Below are 22,662 nucleotides of genomic sequence, written 5' to 3'. Positions count from 1 at the left end.
TCAAATGCTAAATTGGGGGCATCCTCCATTAAATTGGCAAGTTCCGACCCCAGTGGGATGCTCACTTACATATAAACACAGGCTCATATGGCCCCATTTCAGCCTGTGAGTCAGAGTACAAAGTATAGAAGTACATTCTCTTCCTCCTGGCTACACTGTGAAACTCAAGTTTCTTAATAGCTAAGTACTACAAGTTATATACATAATCCCATTCTTTATGAATGGGTCTCAAGTGATTCAGATGTTAATTTGGCCATGAATTGTGAACTGAAGCCAAAATTCAGGAGCATAGACTGTACAACTAAAGGTAACCTTTCACAATTTCCTGAGGAGAATTTAATTGCTTGTTTGAGCCAAGAAGGGCATAAGCTGAAAATCTACCAAAACAACTTAATCAACAAATATTCAAAATATTGCCAGCAAAGGGAAATTCAATCTCTGTGGCCATCTGATGCAAAGCTATTACTATTTTAAATCATTATTATTATGATTGTTATTATAGCATCATCAACATATAATTATTAGCATCACCAATGTGTATTACTTTACACTGTTAACAAAAATAAATTCTTTTGTAGCACTTGACAATTCATAAACCCAAGAATTTGGTTACAGTAGCCCCATTGAACAAAACGGCAAAGGACATCATTTCTCAATCCTCTTTGAAAGTCATGTCTGACTCTTTGTAGCCCCATGCACTGAAGCCCACCAGGCTCCTCTGTCCATGGAATCCTCCAGACAAGAATACTGGAGTGGGTTGCCACTCCTTTCTCCGGGGGATCTACCCAACACAGGGACTGAACCCAGGTCTCCTGCATTGCAGGCAGATTCTTTACCATCTGAGCCACCAGCGAAGCCCATTAACACACTTTAAAGATATTTAAAAGAAATAGATACGCGGTTTTGTTAAGCACCTTATCCAAGACTACAGAAAAGCTATCCAGTGGCAAGGGCTTGAAACCAGTTCTCTCTCCACATCCTTTCCATGGAAACATGCTAACCTTTTTTTATTAGCTACTGTTTCATAGGGATTTCCCTGGTGGTCCAGGGGTTAGGAAGATACCTGCCAATGCAGGGGACAGGGTTTTGATCTCTGGCCTGGGAAGACCCCGCACGCCACAGAGCAACTAAGCCCACACACCACAACTACTGAGCCCGCACTCCAGAGCCCACAAGGCACAACTACCGAGCCCACGGCCGCAACCGCTAAGCTTGTGTGCCGCAAATACGAGGCCCAAGCACCGCAGCTAGAGAAAGCCCGCGCGCAGCAATGAAGACGCCGCACCACTAAAAGCAACAAAGTGAATTACTGACTCCCAGAGTGAAAGGGGAGAGTGGAAAAGTGGGCTTAAAGCTCAACATTCAGAAAACTAAGATCATGGCATCTGGTCCCATCACCTCATGGGAAATAGATGGGGAGACAGTGGAAATAGTGTCAGACTTTATTTTTTGGGCTCCAAAATCACTGCGGATGGTGACTGCAGCCATGAAATTAAAAGATGCTTACTCCTTGGAAGGATAGTTATGACCAACCTAGACAGCATATTAAAAAGCAGAGACATTACTTTGCCAACAAAGATCTGTCTGGTCAAGGCTATGGTTTTCCCAGTGGTCATGTATAGATGTGCGAGTTGGACAGTGAAGAAAGCTGAACGCCGAAGAATTGATGCTTCTGAACTGTGGTGTTGGAGAAGACTCTTGAGAGTCCCTTGGACTGCAAGGAGATCCAATCAGTCCATCCTAAAGGAGATCAGTCCTGGGTGTTCATTGGAAGGACTGATGCTGAAGCTGAAACTCCAGTACTTTGGCCACCTCATGCGAAGAGTTGACTCATTGGAAAAGACCCTGATGCTGGGAGGGATTGGGGGCAGGAGGACTCAGGAGGACTCAGGAGGACTCAGGCTGAGACACTGACCTGAAGCAGACAGGAAGGAGCAACAGAGGCTCCTACAGAGCAAAGAGCGATGCTCAGCGCGGCTGCAGTGCGTCTCGGGGGGCTGGGCTCACAGCCCTCTCCACACCAGCATGCTCATCTCTCAGAGGCTGCTCCACTGTCTGCGGCTTATCACGAGGAGCCCCTGGCTGCAGCAGCCGACGCGCTCGGCTCATGCCTCCTCTCAGTGGGGGTAACTGGCGTAGAGCCAGGCACACGAGGAGGCAGGAAGGTGACAGAGCAAAACTCCTCCCTAGGGGCTCAGTGGAATCTGGGTGGAATCTGTCTCCAGGCAGGAGACCATGGTTCAATCCCTGGGTTGGGAAGATCCCCTGGAGGAGGGCATGGCAACCCACTCTAGGATTCTTGTCTGGAGAACCCCCATGAGAGAGGATCCTGGTGGGATCTAGTCCATGGGGTCGCAAAGAGTCAGACACGGCTGAGTGACTAAGAAACGACAGCCACGGCAAAGCCAACAGAGCCATAGAGAGGCGGAAGCGAGAGCCTGGGAAATGAACCACGGCAGGGGCCTCTCGGTAGGGCTAAGGCTGTTGAAGGGTCTGGTCCTTTGCTTCCGTTTGTGAGCGCTCCGTGGGGTCAGCTACAAATTCACTGCAGCTGAATTTCTCTCCGTTCAACCTGTCTTCTCACTTCCTTGCAGGTGAGAGCACCTTCACGTCCCATTAACCTCCATGTAACCTGGCCTCTGAGTCTGTTTCCAGGGGACCCAGCTGAAGACTGTGCTTCAAGAGGATGAATCGAGCAGCAGAAAATGAAAGAAATCGAAAGGATGGCCCCATGAAGCAGAGGGGCCCGGAGAGGAAACCACTTCACGGACCTTCACGACTTTATATCTGGATAGGAAAACAGCGAGGAAGATGAAAAGGAAGAGGATGCGAGTGGAGCCATGGTGAGGAAAACCCTGCAGTGGAGACAGATTACTTATGAGGGAAGAGGGGAGTCTAATAGAACACGACCCCAGCATTGATAACCCGATGTCTTTCAGTCAAAGAAAATAATGTTATGCCTGAAACACACTGGTCCCAAAGCATCTAAAGCTGTTTGGTTGGGTTGGGTTGAGTTGGAGAGAGTAACAGTACCTTTAATGAGTTATACTAGGTTATCTGAACGTGGTGGCATACACGTCAAGGCCAGAGATGTGGTTTGGGGCATCAGCCCAGAGAGGTGACAGCTGGTACCACAGGGTCATGATCTCCTGTGAGCGACTGAGGAGAGTCAACACTGTGGATTTGCAGGATGCCCCTAAGAAGCCAAAAGAGAAGGTCTCTGCAGAAAAGAAAGGGTTCTTCGAGAGGCCAGCTTTAGCTAATAAAACTACAACAAGCATACCCAGTGAAATGCGAGGGACATACAATTCTTGTGGCAGCAGCAAATAGTGTCAAATAATAAAATGGTATTACGGATGACCAAGAATTTGAAAAGGTCATGAGTTTTTGCTAAGTGGAAGTCACTGGTAACCTTTAAGGGAAAACATTCTAGTTTTTATTTGAAAAATACTATGAAAGACTGATTCCTATGTTTTGAATGACCATGTGTGCTTTCTTAACATTTTGATTTCTGGTTAAATTATTCTTTTACAAAAGTTGTTTGGGGTTGGGGGAGGGGGGAAGCAGGGCATTTTATCCCTTCTCCAGGGAAAGGACAAATGCTCAGCATTAGAAATCCTCCTCTTCCAACTAGGGGAAGGTTAAGATTCCTCAAAAATATGGAAGTTTCTCAAAAGACTGGTTTTCTACATTAATATATGTGCTTTAAATGACCATTTAAAACCTTTAAAAGATGTCTTCTCGCTCTTCTTAAAGGCTACAAATTGCTTAGAGTCATACCAGGAACTCCGGGGGCCCACAGCAATTAAAAGGAAGACAGCTCCTTACATGTTTATGTCTATGAAATTAAAACACACACACACACACACACACACCAGGGAAATGGAAAACATGAATTGCACTTATTAAACATGATATATCTAAAATAGGCTTTTAATTTGCAGAAATGTGTAGATGTGTATATTCATGTGCATATATAACAGAAAGGGTTGTAGCTAGGAAATATTGGCATTGAAGAAACCTTCCTAGATATCCCCTAGGCCATATATGCATAACAAATCATTTCAGTTACTTCCTTATAAACAAAGAAAAGCAAACATTCTCCCTAAGAAAAGTCCACAGGTTTGAAAATCTCAATTCTTGACTGTCATCTCAATTTAGCTTTTGCATTATACTTCATCCCTGAAATATAAAAGGCCATGTACTGCCCTCCAATGACACATAAAGCTTCCACTAACAACTCCATTCAGAGACCAGGGTAATCTATCACCATACTTAAGGATTTGCCTAGATGCTTTATGAAGCCCAAAAGCAAAACATGGGTTTATCAAATCATCGAAATAACATAACCATATATTTCTCTGGTCATATTTTTTGCTCCAAGTACAGCAAAATGTATAATAACAAAGCAGCAAATAAAGAATTGGGGTAATAAATTATATGTATACACACACACACACACACACACACACACACACACACACACACACAAATGGCCATTTGTTCTTTTTAAGTTTTAAGATTGTTCTTTACCCAAACAGTATAGGAGTTTCCTGGTAACCCAGTGGTTTAGAATCCACCTGGCAATGCAGGGTACGTGGGTTTGATCCCTGATCTGGGAAGATTCCACATGCTGTGGGGCAACTAGGCCCATCTGCCACAACTAGTAAGCCTTTGTGCTGCAACTCTAGTCCATGATGCAACCAGCGAGGCCCACATGCCTAAAGCCCATCCTCCAGGGCACGGGAAGCCACAGCAATGAGAAGCCCCAGCACCACAACTGGAGTTAGCTCCCACTCGCTGCAATTAGAGAAAGCCCGCGCCTAGGATGAAGACCTGGCATGGCCAAAAATTAATTAATTAATTAATTAATTTAAAAAATATTATAGGTTGATGGAGTTTTTACTTAAAGAAGGCAGGAACTTCCAGCTAAACACTGCAGTGCTTAACACCAGTAATTTTTCTATCTCATACACAAAATTCAAAGTTGACAATCTTAATGAACCAAGTTTAAGATTGCTAGTTTGCTCAGAATATTTTTATGACTTTACTTTTAATGGTTTATGTAAAGGTTAAATGATAATAGCATAGGCTTGTCGGTCAAGTATTTTCAATAATCTACTACTGAGGTAAAACTCTTCTGGAAATATAAGAAGTATCTGGAAGTCCAGTTTTTCAAGCAGTAGATAAGCTACCAGCAATCCCTAATTCTGAAAACTTTCAAGTATGTGTCTGAAATCAAAATTGTATGGTAAACAGCTGTGTTTTCATGTTTTTCCATTTTCAGTTTGATTTAGCTCCCTGGATGGAGCTAAATCACACTTTTAAAAATATTTTCTTTTGCACTAATTATTCTACTAAGGGCAGTATCAATAAGTTCTGCAATATTAATCACCTTAAAATTAGCAAGATATCTATTATTTGGTTAATCTATGTTCCAACAGTTAATTGGTTATGGGTGAATCCTGCCAGGCAAGTTTCAATTCTGTTCTAACACATTCATGATTCTACTAGAGAAGACGGCATGTATTAGGCTAAGACAGGGAAGTTGGAACAGGAACTGGGGAACTGATCTGTGGCTCTGGGCCAATCAAGTACAAATCACTGAGGGGTTAAGTCTTAATCTCTATGATCCTGCCTCTAGGAAGTGGTACATTCTCATGTTAATAGCTGTGCTACAGAGTCAGATGGACCTGTGTTCAAATTCATCGGGTAGTCAATTCTGTGGGTTTACAATCTGCTGGTTAGAATGGGTAGGCGGTGGGAGTTACTGGTTCCCTACAACACCATCAACCACCTATAATAGTCCAAATGTATTAATATAACAGGACCAGAGGGAAGGACATACTCTGGAGCCAAATCAATCCTGGAAGTCAAAGAGAAAGTAGAAATGTTTAACTGTGGAACCTCCCTGGAGGCCCAGTGGTTACCAATCTACCTGCCAATGCAGGGGACACGAGTTCAGTCCCTGGTTCAGGAAATAAGATCCCACCTGCCATGGGGCCATTAGGCCCGTGGGACATAACTACTGAGCCTGCGCTCTAGAACACATGCGCTGCAATAACAGAGGCCACCTCAACGAGAAGCCCATGCACCACAATTAGAGACACCCTGCACGCAGCAACGAAGACCCAATGCAGCCAAAAATAATTTTAAAAAAAAGGAAATGTTTAACTGTTTCCCACAGGCTCACAATTTTTTAAATACATTTAAAGGCACTTAGAAAGCAATGTAATAGATAACTGTTTATTGAATGCCTATAATGCATTTAGAATATTAAAAATACTACCCAGGTCATCTTCAATAAATAAACCCAACCAATCTGCTGCTCATCATGGATACTTTCTCAAATCTCTGGGGAAAAAACAAAAACTGTCCCTGCAGAAAAATTAATCCTGGTCTTTCAACAAGAAAATTTTACTATCATAAGTAGTTCTGTGAAACCAAGTCATTGTCATTAAAACTGAGCCCTACTGTGGGATCCTGCCTACCCTAGCCCTAAACTTCAGGACAGAAGGAAGAACTATCAGCTCGCAGATGACAGAACCACTGCCAAGTTCATGCTTATTATTTCCTTTAATTCTTTTTCTTGGGCTCTATTCAAATTGTTCACGCTTTTAAAAAGTGCTATTATCAAATCAATTCTTCTGAGTATACTCAGGGACTTGACTGGGATGGCATGTGTCCAAAACATACAAATGTCCTACAGTAAAATTTCCTTGAACTCTCTACTTCTAAACTTTTCCCACAACAAACTGATACATCTTCTCCACATATGGGATTCATTTTCTTTTTAAAGAAGCAAAATCGAAATTATTTGATCGGTCTTCTGAAGGCTTCCACCACATTCCAAAATGTCAGAAGAAAATGAGAAATAGACAAAAATTGAAATGACGTATCTTTTTGGCACTCCCCACCAAGATCAGTTATAATCTGTGGTGAGAGCTGCATTTTCAAGTAGGGATTCACTGCCAAGATCTCTGAGCATCTTCTCTACAATAATGACTCAAACTGACTTTCACTCCAGGCCTAACTGACCTGATCTTGATAGTTATAAACTGTCTACTGAACTCTCCAGGACTCAGCTTGTTCTTTTGCAAAGTGAAGGAACCAGATGACAGACTCACTAAAGATCTTCTCAGCTCTAAAATCCTATGATTAGGTGATTTCTAACTCATATAAATGGCTCTCACCTCAACTTCAGCATATGTAACATCTATTTAACTCCTCTGACTATAAAATGCTGCTACCTCTGGCTTCTGGGGCTCCTCAGGTAGCATTAGTGGTAAAGAACCTGTTTGCCAATGCAGGAGACCTAAGAGACGAGGGTTCAATCCCTGGGTCAGGAAGATTCCCCTGGAGGAGGGCCTGACAACCCACTCAACTATTCTTGCCTGGATAATCCCAGGGACAGAAGAGCCTGGTGGGGTACAGTCCATAGGGTTGCAAAGGGTTGGACACAGCTGAAGCGACTGAGCATGCATGCATGCTTCCAGTTTCTATAAGTGTAGGTTTTGTCAACCTCAAACTCAATTCTTGCCCAGGATGCTCAAATTGTCCTGAGCTCCTTATCAATCTGCCTCAACTGGGCATGTTCTTCCTTTCCCCTTTCTCAGGTTCCATGGCATTCCCTTACAGATCCCTGGGTCTCTTGGTTTTCTCCTCATCAATTATCCCACAAGTCCTGGCCACTTTAATGATCTGGGCTCAACCACGAAACACAAAGTAACAAACACTGGAGAGACAAAACAAATGAAAAAAATAACAGTTTACAAAAAAGCCCTAGAAACAAAATCTTTGCACAGAAAAATACCGAAATTATCTTTTTAGTAGACTATCAACGAACACAAGAACAGGTACAGTTTTCATCAGAGAACATTTAGGAACAACTCACACACACCACTGCCAAGATATTTACTTCCTCAATGGCTGTCAAACTGGTGATGGGATTGAGGTGGAGATGAGAAAGCGATACACCCTACTTTAGATAACTACTCTAAAGGGCATGCTTTTCCTCTCTTCAGTTCAATTTAGTTCAGTTGCTCAGCAGTGTCTGACTCTTTGCAACCCCATTGACTGCTGCATGCCAGGCTTCCCTGTCCACCACCAACTCTTGGAGCTTGCTCAAACTCATGTCCAGGGAGTCACTGATGTCATGCAACCATCTCATCCTCTGTCGTCCCCTTTTCCTCCTGCCTTCAATCTTTCTCAGCATTAGGGTCTTTTCCAATGAGCTGGCTCTTCGCATCAGGTGGCCAAAGTATTGGAGTTTCACCTTCAGCATCAGTCCTTCCAATGAATATTCAGGGTTGATTTCTTTCAGGATGGACTGGTTGGATCTCCTTGCAGTCCAAGGGACTCTCAAGAGTCTTCTGCAACACCACAGTTCAAAAGCATCAATTCTTTGGCACTCAGTTTTCTTTATTTTTCTCTTCATTTCTCCTTATATGAATCCTACCTATCAGCTATGGTCTGAATGTTTGTGCCTTGTCCACTTCCCACAAATTCATATATTGTAACTAATTTCCAAAGGTGATGATAGTAGTAGGTGGGGCCTTTGGGGGGTGATTAGCTCATAAGGGTGTTGTCCTCATGAATGGGATTAACGTTATTTCACTTTTAAAATCATTTTATTTATTTATTTTTGGCTGTGCCGGGCTGCTGTGCCCAGGCTTTCTCTGGCTGTGGCGAGCAGGCATCTCCCTGCGGTGGCTTCTCTGGCTGTGGATGGAGCCCGGGGTCCCGAGTACACAGGCCTCGGCAGTTTCAGCACAAGTAGGTGCAGTAGTTATCCCCAGCTCTGAACACAGGCTTCCAGTCGGAGCGTGTGTGGACTCTTCTCAGATCAGGGATCGAACCCGAGTCTCCCGCACTGGCAGGCTGACTCCCCATCACTGAACCACTAGAGAAGTCCTCTTTTTCTTTTTTGGCCCTACCGTGTGTGCTGGGTGGCATCTTAGTTTCCCAATCGGGGATCAAATCCATCCCCCCTACAGGAGAATCCCAGAGTCTTAACCACCAGACAGCCAGGGAATTAGGATTAATGTTCTTTAAAAAGAGCTGCCCCGGGGCTCTCTAGCCAATTCCAGCACATGAGGACACAAGGAGAAGTCTCTGACCTGGGAGAGGACCTTCACTCTAACATCCTGTCCCTCTGATCTCAGGCTTCCAGCCTCTGGAAATGTGAGCCATACATTTCTGCTGTTGATGAGCTGCTGGTCTCTGGATTTTGTTATAGCAGCCCAAGCCATGATCCTATGATTTAAGCTCAGCCCAAATCTCATCTCGCCCATGGCCAGAGCAGAGATCGCTTTCCCTTTAATCCCAAAACTACTACGGCCATTTTCAGTACTGTTTAAACTCCATTCAAACACTAACTGGATTCTTGATTAGTTTCATTCTGATGGCAGCAGAGAAAGAGGTGGGACATGACTAGTCAATGTCAGCTTCATACCACAGTCCTCAGAATGTAAAGGCCCAGAGGTCATCAGTTAGTTTACAATGGAACACATCATAAAGTACAATGCAGTATGTGCTAAAAGGTACGTGTACAAAGAACAGCAACAGAAGCAGAGCAAGCCAAAGGAGGCAAAAAGGGAAAGAGATTATTTCTGTGAAAGTCGAAAGGGTTTCAAGAAATAGACAGGACTTTAACAAGGTCTTAAATGATGGTTCAAGCAGAGTTGAGCAGGGGTTGGGAGGACTCAGGAAGGGCAAAGGACATTTCTTCCTCTTGAGAGACAGCTTCTTCTCTGACTGCTTCTCCACTCATAAAAGTACAATCTGTCAACTGCCATTTACAGACAGCTTCTCGGCTCCATAACTTATACAATGACTGTTTCACTTCTTAGGGGTTATTTTATCTCACCAAACAAATAGCGTGTTGTGATTAAAGCTATTTGTCAAAAACCGACTGCAACAAAACATGGCTTCAGAAGTTCTTTGGTGCAACCTTAGAGGATGTCCCTCTCCTTCTCCCAAGTGGGCAGAGAAGACCAGTTCAGCTCACAGAGAGTGCTCCTACTTGCCCTCTGCCTTCCCTGAATGAGGAAACCTTCAAAATCGATGATGTCATGTCTTCTATGACTAGAAGACTTCATTTCTTTCTATTTTTTGCTTTTTTAACTTTTTTTAATAGAGGAAAGCTGCTTTACAATGCTGTGCTGGTTTCTGCCATACAATAACTTGAATCAGCCATCACTATACATACATACATAATATATATTGTATAATATATATATAGACAACTCCTCCCTTTGAAGTCTACCCCCCCTCCTTCCATCCTCCCCACCATCTCCCTTCCATCCTCCCCACCTCTCTGGGTCATCACAGAGTACCAAGCTGGGTTCCCTGCGTTACACAGCAGCTCCCCACTAGTCATTTATTTTACACATGATAGTGTATATGCGTCAACGCTGCTTTCTCCATTCATCCTACCCTCTCCTTCCCCCACGGTGTCCACAAGTCCATTCTCTAAGTTGGCCTCTCCATTTCTTCCCAGTAAATAGGCTCATCAGTACTATTCTTCTAGATTCCATATATACGCATTTTTTTTTTTGAAAGATGCTCATTCGTGTCTGACTCTTTGAGACCCCATGCACTGTATAGTCCATGGGATTCTCCAGGCCAGAATACTGGAGTGGGTAGCCTTTCCTTTCTCGAGGGGATCTTCCCACCTCAGGGATTGAACCCAGGTCTACCACATTGCAGGCGGATTCTTTACCAGCTGAGCCACAAGGGAAGCCCAAGAATCCTGGAGTGGGTAGCCTATCCCTTCTCCAGCAGATCCTCCAGACCCAGGAATTGAACTGGGGTCTCCTGCATTGCAGGGGGATTCTTTACCAGCTGAGCTACCGGGGAAGCCCTAGCTGTTTCCTAGTAAACTCTATAACAGAAGATAATTCATTTTCAATGGGCCTCAATTACCTCATCAGTAATATGGAAATACTGATATTTATATTTAACACAAAGTTATTTTGGGAATTAAACAAGAGAGTATTTTTAAAAGGTTCTTAGCATTACAGGCACCCAAAGAAGTCCATGTTTAAAAGAACTATATAACTATTTCTAATTTGAACACATTTATAACTGGCTTTAAATAAATAAATAAAGATTTTTAGCCAGTTATAAATGTGTTCAAATTAGAAGAAAAAAAAAAAAAGAAATGTGTTCAAATTAGAAACAGTTATATAGTTCTCCTAAATGTGTTTTCAATATAAATATATCAGAACTCAATTTATATTTCTAATAAAATGTTTATTTTACGTTTAACTTATGTTTAATAGTTTAACTTATGTTAAACTATGTTTAATATGTTTATTTATACATCCAATAAAATGTATATTTCCAAATATAAGTTGAAAACTATATTTCCAAATAAAATAAGACAAAATATAATATAAAACTTCTTACAAATTTAAGGCAGACGAGAAATAAAATTTTCATTAAAAAAACTTTATCCTTAAAAATTAAAAACATGAAAAAGAAAAGACATGATTTTTATAGTTTTTAAAGTCACATGTCCTAACAGCTTGCAAATTTTTTGTTGATACCAATTGGCAGACACTCATCAAACTGCTCAGACTTACAAAGAATAATAACAATTTTGGCAATTTACGTAAGTTCACTTAGCATCAAAGTCTAGATTCATAGATTTTTATCATCCATTTAAAAAAAATTTTGTCTGTCAATTGTCAAATGCTCTGAAGCAATTCATGTTAATTCTTTCAGTGACAGACATAAAAGGCTATTATCAGAAGGTTTAAAAGAAATATTCTGAGCAGAAGAATGTGTACCACCCTACAGAATGTGCGGATGAGGAATACTGATGGTACAATTATAGATCCTTTTTGTCCAGGAAAAGAGTCATGCTGGTACTAGTATTTTAATCATGATGCATATGGGGGTTTCTCAGGTGACTCAGCGGCGAAGAATCCACCTGCCAATGCAGGAGACCCAGGTTCAATCTCTGGGTCAGGAAGATCCCCTGGAGAAGGAAATGGCAACCCACTCCAGTATTCTCGCCTGGGAAATCCCACGGACAGAGGAGCCTGGTGGGCTACAGTCCATGGGGTCACATAGGAGTTGGACACGACTGAGCGACTAAACAACAACATAAGATGAGACAGTTCAACTCTTCTTCAAAGATGAAGAAACCCAAGACAAAATGTGTTAACGTAACTTGCTCGTGATACACAGGCAGTTGCAAAGCCTTCATCAGGATTCTGCTATATGGAACTTCACCTCTTCATTTCTCAGCACCCTGAAGGACTCTGTATACAATTTTGATCAGTAAGGATTTGGTGTTTAAGCACTCATTCATTCACTCCTGATGCAACATGTACGGAACGGCTATCACGTGTCAGGCTCTGTTCTGGGCACCGGCTAGGGAGACCCAAGCTGAACTCCCTACCTGTCACAAAGTTATTTGTGTGACTTTGGACAGAAAGCTCTCTAGATTCCAGCTTCTTAAAAACTTCTTAACACGAAGACAGTAACATCACCTTCTCTCACAATGCTGAAAGATTAAATGAAATCACTCAGGAAGTGCTGAATAATGTCTCCAATTTACATACAACCGACCTATTACCTAACGTGCAAACCATATAAACAACTGCCATGTGAATGTCAGACCTCACACTTGGCAAGTCAAGACTGAACTTACTATTTTTCCTTTCTGTGACTGCTACATTTATTGTATCCGAAGACATTTCAGCTACTTCGTTTCAAACCTTTCTTGTACCTCCTGATGCTTTATCAGTACAATCAAAACTCATGACAGTATCATACAAGGATTTTAAAATAAAATAGAAAAGCTGGCCTCAGCACAGCTACTTAATTTCTCTAAGCTCCCATCAAAGACAGAATGAGCTTCAAAGCACCTGAACCTGAATTAAAGTCATTAAGCACTCTAGCTCTATGAGATAAAATTCAAAGTCCATCTTTGGACATAAATCTAGGTAAGATTAGGGTTGCTTACAAGTATTTCCACTTTAGGTGGAAATTATGCGTTAACATCTAAATTCCCAGGTAAGCTTATAACTGGCAAGCAGCCACTTGAAAACTACTTTACAATGCACAGTGGTTTCCTCATTTGAAATCTTTCTGCTATTGACATTTTGTGAATGAGGAAATTGACCAAAACAGCAGAAAAGGGGCAAACTCAAGTTAAAGTGTTTCCTCTCAGTTGAACAAGCCAGCACAGAACTCTCATCAATGTAAAAATGAACATAACCCCAGCATCTACCACCTTCCTCCTAACTATTCCAAGTTCTACCTCAGGAAACACAGAGGAGTTATGTGCATGGATTTCCCGAAAGGGAATGAGCAATGGTGATTGCTCTTGCATCCACACATAAACAGCAGAAAAATAAGACTTACAAAAGGCAAGAGTGGAACAAATAACCAAAATTGCCTAGAGTTTAATTATTTTTCTTATACGGTCATTTATCTCCATTAAAAATCACTTGGAAGTCAGATTTTATTAGGAAAATCTTAAAATATTTTATTCAAAGGGAAAATACAATGCCTCACTGTGATCAGTCTCTACATGCCTCTACAATTCTTACACCATTCATCTCCAGAGCATTCAAAACTCTGAGTTTAAGGACTCCTTGGGAAATCAAAGCCACAATGCAGAGGTAGGTGGTGCCTGAGAAATGGCACAAACCAACTCCTGTGTTCTGCGTAACAGGTCTGCGCTTCATGCTTAGTCGCCGAGTCATATCCGACTCCATGCAACCCCATGGACTGCAGCCCACCAGCCTCCTCTGTCCACAAGATTTTTTCCAGACAAGAATACTGAAGTAGGTTGCCATTTCCTCCTTCAGCAGATCTTTCCGGCCCAGGGATTGAACTGGGGTCTCCTGTGTCTCCTGGATTGCAGGCAGATTCCTTACTGCTGAGCCATTGCAGAAGCCCCTTCTGCACAGAGTTACTGAGGCCTAAAGCCATTAGGTGATCTTGTGGATTGAATTGTGCCCCCCAAAATGCTTATGAAGTCTCAACACCCTAGCACCTCAGGTTATGCCAGTATTTGAAATAGAATTTTTTTCAGAGGTAATTAAGTTAAAGTGAGGTCACCAGAGTAGAACCTCATCCAGTATGACTGGTGTCCTTCTAAGTAAAGGACATTTGCACAAAGGTACAGACAGAAGATACCTTGAAGAACAAGCAGAAGACAGCTATCTATTAGCCAAGAAAGACTTGAAACAAGCCCTGCCCTCAGGACCAGGAGGAGGAGCGCCCGGACACCTTGACCTTGGATTCCAGCCTCTGGAACCACGAGACGATACACTGGTGTTGCTTCAGCCACTCAGTCTGTGTTAAGGCAGCCCTAGCAAACTGGCATGGTGATGGAAAACAAAGCCAGGATTCAAACCCAGCTTTGCAGACTCTAACATGAGGCTTTCCGGCTTAGGGCACTGTCCTGCAACTTAACCCTCTGTTTTCACTCAAAGTTCTCTTCCATAAACATCTTACCACTTGTTCAACTTGTAAAAGACCATGTTAATGTACACTGGTTATGTTGAACTCTTGGGAGCTACACTTCCACATCGTCAGAGAGAGATTTTCACATAGATGTCTCATGAACTCAAACCCCAATGTCTAAAATCCCAATCAACTACTCCACAAAGTTAGTATGGACAGTGTTTTAAATCTAAGAAAGTCTAAGTACAAGATTCAAGTCCTTCGACAAGTCGCCTAACCTCTCCAAGCCTTAATTCCACATTAATAATATGAATTGTACCAACAATATTAATTCTATACCTGCCCCTCCCAAAAAATCTTCAAAGGGCTAATGTGAAGGAAGGTTAAATTGGATAAGAGCCCTTTCAAATTGCAAGGTGTTAACAGCAATTCTCCACGCAATCACAAGCTATTTCTCTCTCTGGCACCATTTTTTTTTTCCCAGTCATTCAAACTCAAAACCATTGATATTTCTCTCTCAAATCACCTATAACCAATAATTCATCTAGATCTGACCTTTTTTTCTCTACAACATCATTGTTTGTTACTGCTTTCTAATAAACCTGAGTCCTCCTAATTTCAAATCTTCACTGCTTTGAATGACTGATTTATCCACTTCCAGTTTCCTCCTTCTCTAATCTATATCATATCCTAATACCAGATTTATCCTCCTAATAAACCCAGCTCAAAAGTCTTCAGAGGCCCTCTAAGCCACAGAACAGGTCCCAACTACAATACCCTCATTCTACGACACAACCACAGCTCAAGGCCAGCTTCTAAGCTTATCTCAAGGTATACCATGTGCCCAAAGGCCTTGCCTCATACCCAGCTGGTATGAACAGACAGATCATCAAAAACTTTAATATGACCCTACTTGTTTCTTCTCTTGAGCTTCCCACTGGTGAACCAAACTGTCACAACTGGATCTTCTGATAACACTAGGAACTTCCTCTTACCCTTGAATCTAGGAAGACATCAGCAAGGTTTAGCTGGTTAATTCCAGCACATGCCCCACATGCCAAGGAGCATGCAGGCTGCCCAGAATCACTTCCCTCCTACTTCTCTCTTGGCTCAGCAACTCTCTAGCCCTCTCCTACTTCCTAACATTCAGAGGCTACAATAATTAAAACTCACAGGTCAATGGGAACCCACTGCTCTGTCTCAGCCAGCAGTTTCCAATTCCATCAGACTGAACACAAGTATATTATTCCTGGAATAAATCTCACCTGACAGTGATATATTATCATGTTTACATATTGCTGGATTCAAGAGGAAACACCACATACGCAGAAGGACATGTGAGAATGGAAACAAAGACAGGATCTTAGCTAAAGAGAGGTATGTGGGGGTCATCACAGTATGGTTGCTATTTAACTCATGAAACGAATAAAATCACATGGGAAAGAGTGCTGATTAGAGAAAAGAAGGTCCTTTCCCTGTCTAAAACTCCACAACACTTAAAAAAGAAGACAACACAAGAGAGAGAAATGGTTACCTACTTGGAAAATCTGGTGCTGTAGAAGAGAAGGTTTTAACCACGTACAACCTGATAAAAGGTTGGATAAAATAAGACAGGTGTCTACTGAATGTGACAATAAGGAGTTCTGATGAACCTTACAATATTTCTAGCTAAACAGGAATGAAAGAAACCAAACTGAAGAGAGATGAAAAGGAGAATGAATGGTGAGAAAGTGAAAACAGGAAGTAGACTTCTTTGGAGCTCCCTGGTGGCCTAGTGGTTAGGATACTGGGCTTTCACTGCTGTGGCCCAGGTTCAATCCCTGGTCAGGGAAACAAACCAGACCAGTGACAGACTGCATTTAGTTCATCAATACCTTAATAATACTACTGAAGTAAATCATTATTATTTATCTTATTGTGGATCAGCAGACAAGTACTCATAGACGCTGCAAAGCAAAAATAAACCAAAGTCTTATTTCAAGATTATTTATACTTTTAAAAACAGGCAGTAGAAGTAAAAGTTCTGCAAGTGAACTGAAAAGATCCCACTAATAAAAGGTGATTTATTCCCTTGAAGTAGAAAACTATGCAGGAAGGTATAAAGCAAAACTAGAGCAATTTTATTTTATAAAAAATTATATGTAACAAATAAGGGTTTAAAAGACTTTTTAGGACTTCCCTGGTGGTCTAATGGTTAAGAATCTACCTTGCAATGCAAGGGACGTGGGTCTGATCCCTGGTCCTGGAAGCTCCCACAAGCCATGAGACAACAAAGCCTGTGGGCCACAACTACTGAGCCTGCACATGGCAAATAGAGAACACCTCCTGCTAGCAAAACTAGAGAAAGCTAGCTCACAGCAACAAAGACCAAGTGCAGCCAAAAATAAATATTTTTTTAATCTAAAAATATAAGAATACTTTCTAGAAAAATGACAGTGGAACAAAATATTACAACATAATGTTGATACATAAAGAGCATCTGTAAATCAATAAGAAAAGCCAACAGGAAATAAAGAATAGGAAAAAAGAAATCAAGAAAGATAAAGTACAAAAGACTAATAAGATAGCATAATTCCCCCATTTTTAAGAAGTTTCCTTAAAAGTCATGAGTATAGAGTAATTTTAGATTAATATGTGCCTTAAGAACTCTGCAAACAAAATCAGATATATAAAACCCCTCAGCCAGCTAGTGACAGTCTCACCATCAACACATAGCACTTTTTCCCCCTACAGCTAAATACTCAGCAAGGTAGTTTTTTGTTTAACATGACTTGATGTGATTGTAAGAGGTGCTGATTTTAAATTTCAGTTTACACATTCTAATTAGAAATATAACCATATAATTTAGAAACAGCATATTCAGAGGTGTATAATATTTAAACAGTTATGGGCATCACACAAATACAAAAGCAAGGATAACAAGGGAAAATGCCTACCTTCCCTGATAGCTGTAAAAGGTGTACCTTCCTCTTCCTGCAGCCGGATCACCTTCAGGGCTACCAACTTTCCATTCACCCTGGAGAAACGGAGAAACAGAAGAAGAGAAGGAAATCCGTGAATATGTGTTCTTGTTACAGTTCTAATTGGGCTTCCCAGGTGGCGCTAGTGGTAAAGAACCCACATGCCAATGCAGGCGACGTAACAGACACGGGTTCGATCCCTGGGTTGGCAAGATCCCCTGGAGGAGGGCATGGCAACCCACTCCAGGATTCTTGCCTGGGGAATCCCATGGACAGAGGAGCCTGGCGGGCTACAATCCATAGGGTCGCACAGAGTCAGAAACGACTGAAGGGACTCATTACACACTGTTCTAGTTGTCTTCATTACAATTTGTATTTTATGGATTTGCAGTAAAAATGTCAGTGACTCAATTATGCCACCACAACAAGATTAATTTCAGTAAGGCTGGGAACCCAGTATCATCATCATAAATGTTCACACTTCAAATATTCACATTTTAAATATTCACACTTGCATAGTCCAAGATTTGTGATTCACTCAATGTTCCTTCCAACATGAAACTAGTGCTTAATAAAAAAAAAAAAAACACTGTGTTTGATCAATTATTCAGATTAATTAAAAATTAAGTACTCAGAATAACACTCTCCCTTTGTTTCTCCAATAGCTCCTTTGTTTCTTAGGATCAAATGTCTTTAGGGCTTCCCAGGTGGCTTAGTGGTAAAGAATCTGCCGGCCAAGCTGGAGGCCACAGGTTAGGTCAGGAAGATCCCCTAGAGAAGGAAATGGCAACCCACTCCAGTATTCTTGCCTGGAAAATCCCTTGGACAGAGGAGCCTGGTGGGCTACAGTCCACGGGGTCACAGAGAGTTGGACACGACTGAGTGACTAAACAACAACTTCACCTGTAGTCTTAAGCTGAGGTCATTCAGTCCCCAAAGATGGAAAACTGACACTGTCTTCTTTCTCCTCCCTCTTCTTTCTCTGTCTCTTTCTATCAATACCACCCATTCCTCCCTTTTTTGCCATTTTCTTAAAACTAGAGTCTCCTAAAGTTGTATTTAGTCTGATGATGTTTAATAATGCAGTATACCATCACAATAAAAGTTAAGAATATTTTACTATTACAAAATTACACAAGACCCATACAAAACAGATGGTTCTTCTAGACACATTCTAAATGTGTATCAGCTCTAATTAAAAGTAAGATTACACTAGGCAAGTAACTTTCTATACAATCAATTCTGTTAATAAAATAAAGACTTTTTTAAAAATTTGTATTGGTCTTCCAGTTGAATGTTCTACTTTCTACCTTGACTAGGCTTACCAACATACTTCATACTAATATACTTAAAAAAAATAAGTAAAATAAACCCATATTAAAAATGTAAAAGCTACAAGAAAGCTGTAATGAAAAGTAAATCTCCCTGCCATAGCCAGCTCCCACCCTCTGAGGTCACCACTTAACTCAGGTAACTTAGCTTGATATGTATACTTAACACATACATATACAAATGGTAATGTGCAATACAGGGTACAGTGTATATTATTTTTATCTCTCAATATCTCTCATCTCTCAGTATCTCTTCCTCATAAACTCATAGAAATTGTCTCTTGTTTTTAAAAAACCACAGGGTGTCCCTTTGTCTAAGTGTAGTATGCTTAACTTAATCCCAATCCTCTGCCGCTGCTGCTAAGTCGCTTCAGTTGTGTCCGACACTGGCAACCCCATAGACGGCAGCCCACCAGGCTCCCCTGTCCCTGGGATTCTCCAGGCAAGAACACTAGAGTGGGTTGCCATTTCCTTCTCCAATGCATGAAAGTGAAAAGTGAAAGTGAAGTCACTCAGTCGTGTCCGACTCTTCATGACCCCATGGACTGCAGCCCACCAGGCTCCTCCGTCCATGGGATTTTCCAGGCAAGAGTACCGGAGTGGGGTGCCATTGCCTTCTCCAACCTCAACCCTCTAATGATAGGCATTTAACAAGTTCCCAATTTGGGGCCACTGAAACAATGATATTGTAAGTATTCTTGTACAAAATTTCACCCACGTAAAAAAATATCTATAAGACAAATTTCTAAGAGTAGAAGTGTAAAATCCAAACATAATGTGGGGACTTCCTTGATGGTCCAGTGGTTAAGACTCAGCACTCCCAATGTAGGGACCCCAAGTTCCATCCCTGGTCAGGGAAATAGATCCCACAGGCTGCAACTAAGAACCAGTGAAGCCAAATACATTTTTTTTTTAACGTATATTGCTAAATTCTAACTCAGGAGAACATTAAGAAATTATCCGACACACGGTTGTACCAATTTCTACTACCTATAGCAAACAGGAGGTTGGGTCCCCCCTTTACTGATAGATCCTATGTTATCGACCACTGATTTGGCCAGCTTGACAGATGAAAAGCAGCTTCTCACTATAGTCTGAATTGCAACCAAAAATCTTTAGAGATTATGGAATCAGCAGAGGAGAGCCCATGCGTCCCAGAGAATCCAGTGCCTGAGTCTGAAATAAAGAATCTGAAAGTCTCTTTCTTGTAAACTGCATCCAACTGGTCTATTTTTTATTAAAAAAAAAAAAAAAAAAAAAAATCCTGCCGCAGACACAGAATTTGAAAGGTCAGGGATTTATCACAGCCCAGCCATCCTAATGGCATCCCTCATTGAACTGATTGTTCAAATACATTCCTGGTTACAGTAATCAAAGGACATCTGATTACAAGGCTCCACAATGTGCCGCCTCCTCTGGGTCAGGGGGCTGGTTTATTTCCCCCTGTGTTTCAGCTGGGAGGACAGGCCTGGCACTTTTCTGCTCTGCGACTCTCCTCTCCTGAGTATGTCACCATGATGCTTTTCTAATCCTGATTATGCTCTAGGTACCCAGGTGTAAGTAAAATATTAATATTCATATGGGGTTCAACTGGAGACTGACTGTACCTTGCACTCTCCACTTTGCTCTTTATGGCTGAGGGAGGCCTCCAGCGGGGCTTGAGGCTGGGATGCAGTCAGTATTGACATCTGTACAGATTTTCTCAGCCCAGCTGAGCTCATCACTGGCTCCCTACGGAGGTGGGAACTGAATCCAAGAACTGCTTGGAATTCTCCTTTCATTTACAGATAGTCTCCCATCACCCATAAACACATATACACACACAACCTTCTTCCCACAAAGCTTTTCCACCTCCCTTGAGATCGCTGGCTTATATATACCACAAACTGAATTCTGGAATATAGGGAATTTATACTTTTGGAAGGCTATATGCTTAAAACAGACTCAGACCATGAAGCTATGATTCCCCTGTAATACACTGAAAGGCGATGAGCCTTTAACTGAACCAGCATTGATACTTTAAATGCAACTAAAGAAGGAACACCTTTAAGCAATCTCATAGACTGTGTGCATCATTTTGAGGTGAAAAAAATCTTGAACATATTTACTATGATAAACTGCCTAAAAGAACAAGATCCAGGTTAATGGAATCCTGATTCTGAAGCATAATGCTCCATGAGTTAAACCTCCAATTATCAATTTCTTATACTTATGATAATCATAGGCGTTAAAGACACTGAGATTTTATGTGAAACTAAAAAATTCCTTAAAATTTATACTAGACTATCAGATTTAGGAGCAAAGGAACTTTCTTCTGTTTTCTTAACTGTTACATGCTCAATGCCTAAAACCATCTGACATACAGAATACTCTCAAGATATTTGATTGAATGAATATTAACAATGTCAATATACTAACATTTCTTTCCTTACATTTGCAAGATAATCCAAGAATAAAATATAAAAATTATTGCTTTCAAAAATTTCAGAAATATCACATTTTTAAAAGATTTCAATATCTTCTTTCACATTTAATTTTTTTAACAGTAGATCCTTATTGGTCATCTATTTGGCATGTTCCTGTCAATTGCAAACTCTCAATGTTTGAGTTTAAGTATTTATTTTGGGACTTCTTTGGCGGTCCATCAGTTAAGACTCCACACTTCCACTGCAGGGGCCATGGGTTCGATCCTTGGTTGGGGAACTGAGATCCCACATGCTGGAGAGTTCAGCCAAACAAATAAATAAATATTTTCTTTTTTCAAATTAAAGGTGCAGTCTCCTTCTTTTTGATGATGCATGCAGACATAGAAAATTTTCATTTCCTTAAGGTTTTAGAATTTAAAGAATGCTTTGTTAATTAAACTTTTTCACCCAACAGACCTGTTTCAAACCCCTCACTATCTTTAATAATCTGAGCTCAGACCGCTAATCAGTATCTCCCTCTTTTTCAACTGCTTAATTGGTTTCCTATTAAGAACCATATTGATTATCAAATTGTTCTTTAACCTAAGACTTATTGTGACTCTCTGTTTTCTTCATTTTTCTCCACATGTCTAGACACTCACCAATTACTGAATCCCTCAGCATAAAGTTTAGTAAAAACATTAAGTCACTGGCTCAACTTTCAGAAAAGGTATCATTTGAAAAAATAATTACAAATATTCTAATGTTCAAACTTTGGAGCATATCTAATAATTACTTTGTGTGGTGTAAACTATTTAATTAAATATGCAAAACATATACTTCAAACATTGATTTAAGTTCTTTAGAATAATTACGAAATTCAAATTGAATCAATAAATTAGAGCTGCTTACAGGAAAACATTGAAGATTCCTCTCTAACAAGTCTTATTAATTAAGTCAAAGGCTAATGAATAGAAGGCAATCAAGACTTGATGAGCAATGGAGGCATCAATCCAGGTAAATAACATTGTTAAATGCTTTCCATTGTGTTACCACTACCACAGAACCTTCTGCTGGAGGATTGCCAGGTTCATGTCCAGTTGTTCTAAGCTATACAGGGAGCTGTTTCAGTTTCAGAGACTAGTTACTAGTCTCTAATTCCTCCAAGAACTGCCACTCCCAGCTCGGCCTCCCTGTGAAGCTCGCTGCATGCTCAAGGATGAGTGATTCCAAACTGGTTCTAACCACAAGTCCAAACCTCTGCCAACTTCAGAAATTCTGTCCACAGATATGCGTGCCCATAAGTCTGTAAATAATAAAATTAGCTTGTGTGGGTGAAGCAGGACCGAGAAGTTCTGAATAAGGAGAACGGCCTATTCATTTTTTCATGCATGTGCTACTTTGACATTTCATGAACTCTACAAAGGAAAACTTTCCCACTCAGGATAAATTTTTCCAGCTCAAAAGACGATGCACAAAGAGAATTTCCTAATGGACAATTCTCAAAGGAAAGCCTAAAGGTTTTCTATCAGATTA

General features: G+C 41.0%; 1 protein-coding gene across 3 annotated transcripts in view; it reads right to left on the bottom strand.

The window, feature by feature from the left end:
• The window catches only part of CDK14 (cyclin dependent kinase 14), a 638,693-nt gene that overhangs the window by 415,018 nt on the left and 201,013 nt on the right, over positions 1-22,662 (bottom strand). For all 3 annotated transcript variants that reach the window (XM_043873241.1, XM_043873240.1, XM_043873242.1), the window contains one exon: positions 17,367-17,446. In XM_043873241.1, coding sequence (XP_043729176.1) covers positions 17,367-17,446 — 80 coding nt within the window. The remainder of the gene's footprint in view (positions 1-17,366; positions 17,447-22,662) is intronic.

This window comes from Cervus elaphus, chromosome 18 (genome assembly GCF_910594005.1).
Source record: "Cervus elaphus chromosome 18, mCerEla1.1, whole genome shotgun sequence".
In the NCBI taxonomy this organism is placed as follows: domain Eukaryota; kingdom Metazoa; phylum Chordata; class Mammalia; order Artiodactyla; family Cervidae; genus Cervus; species Cervus elaphus.
This window is presented reverse-complemented; position numbering and strand designations above follow the sequence as displayed.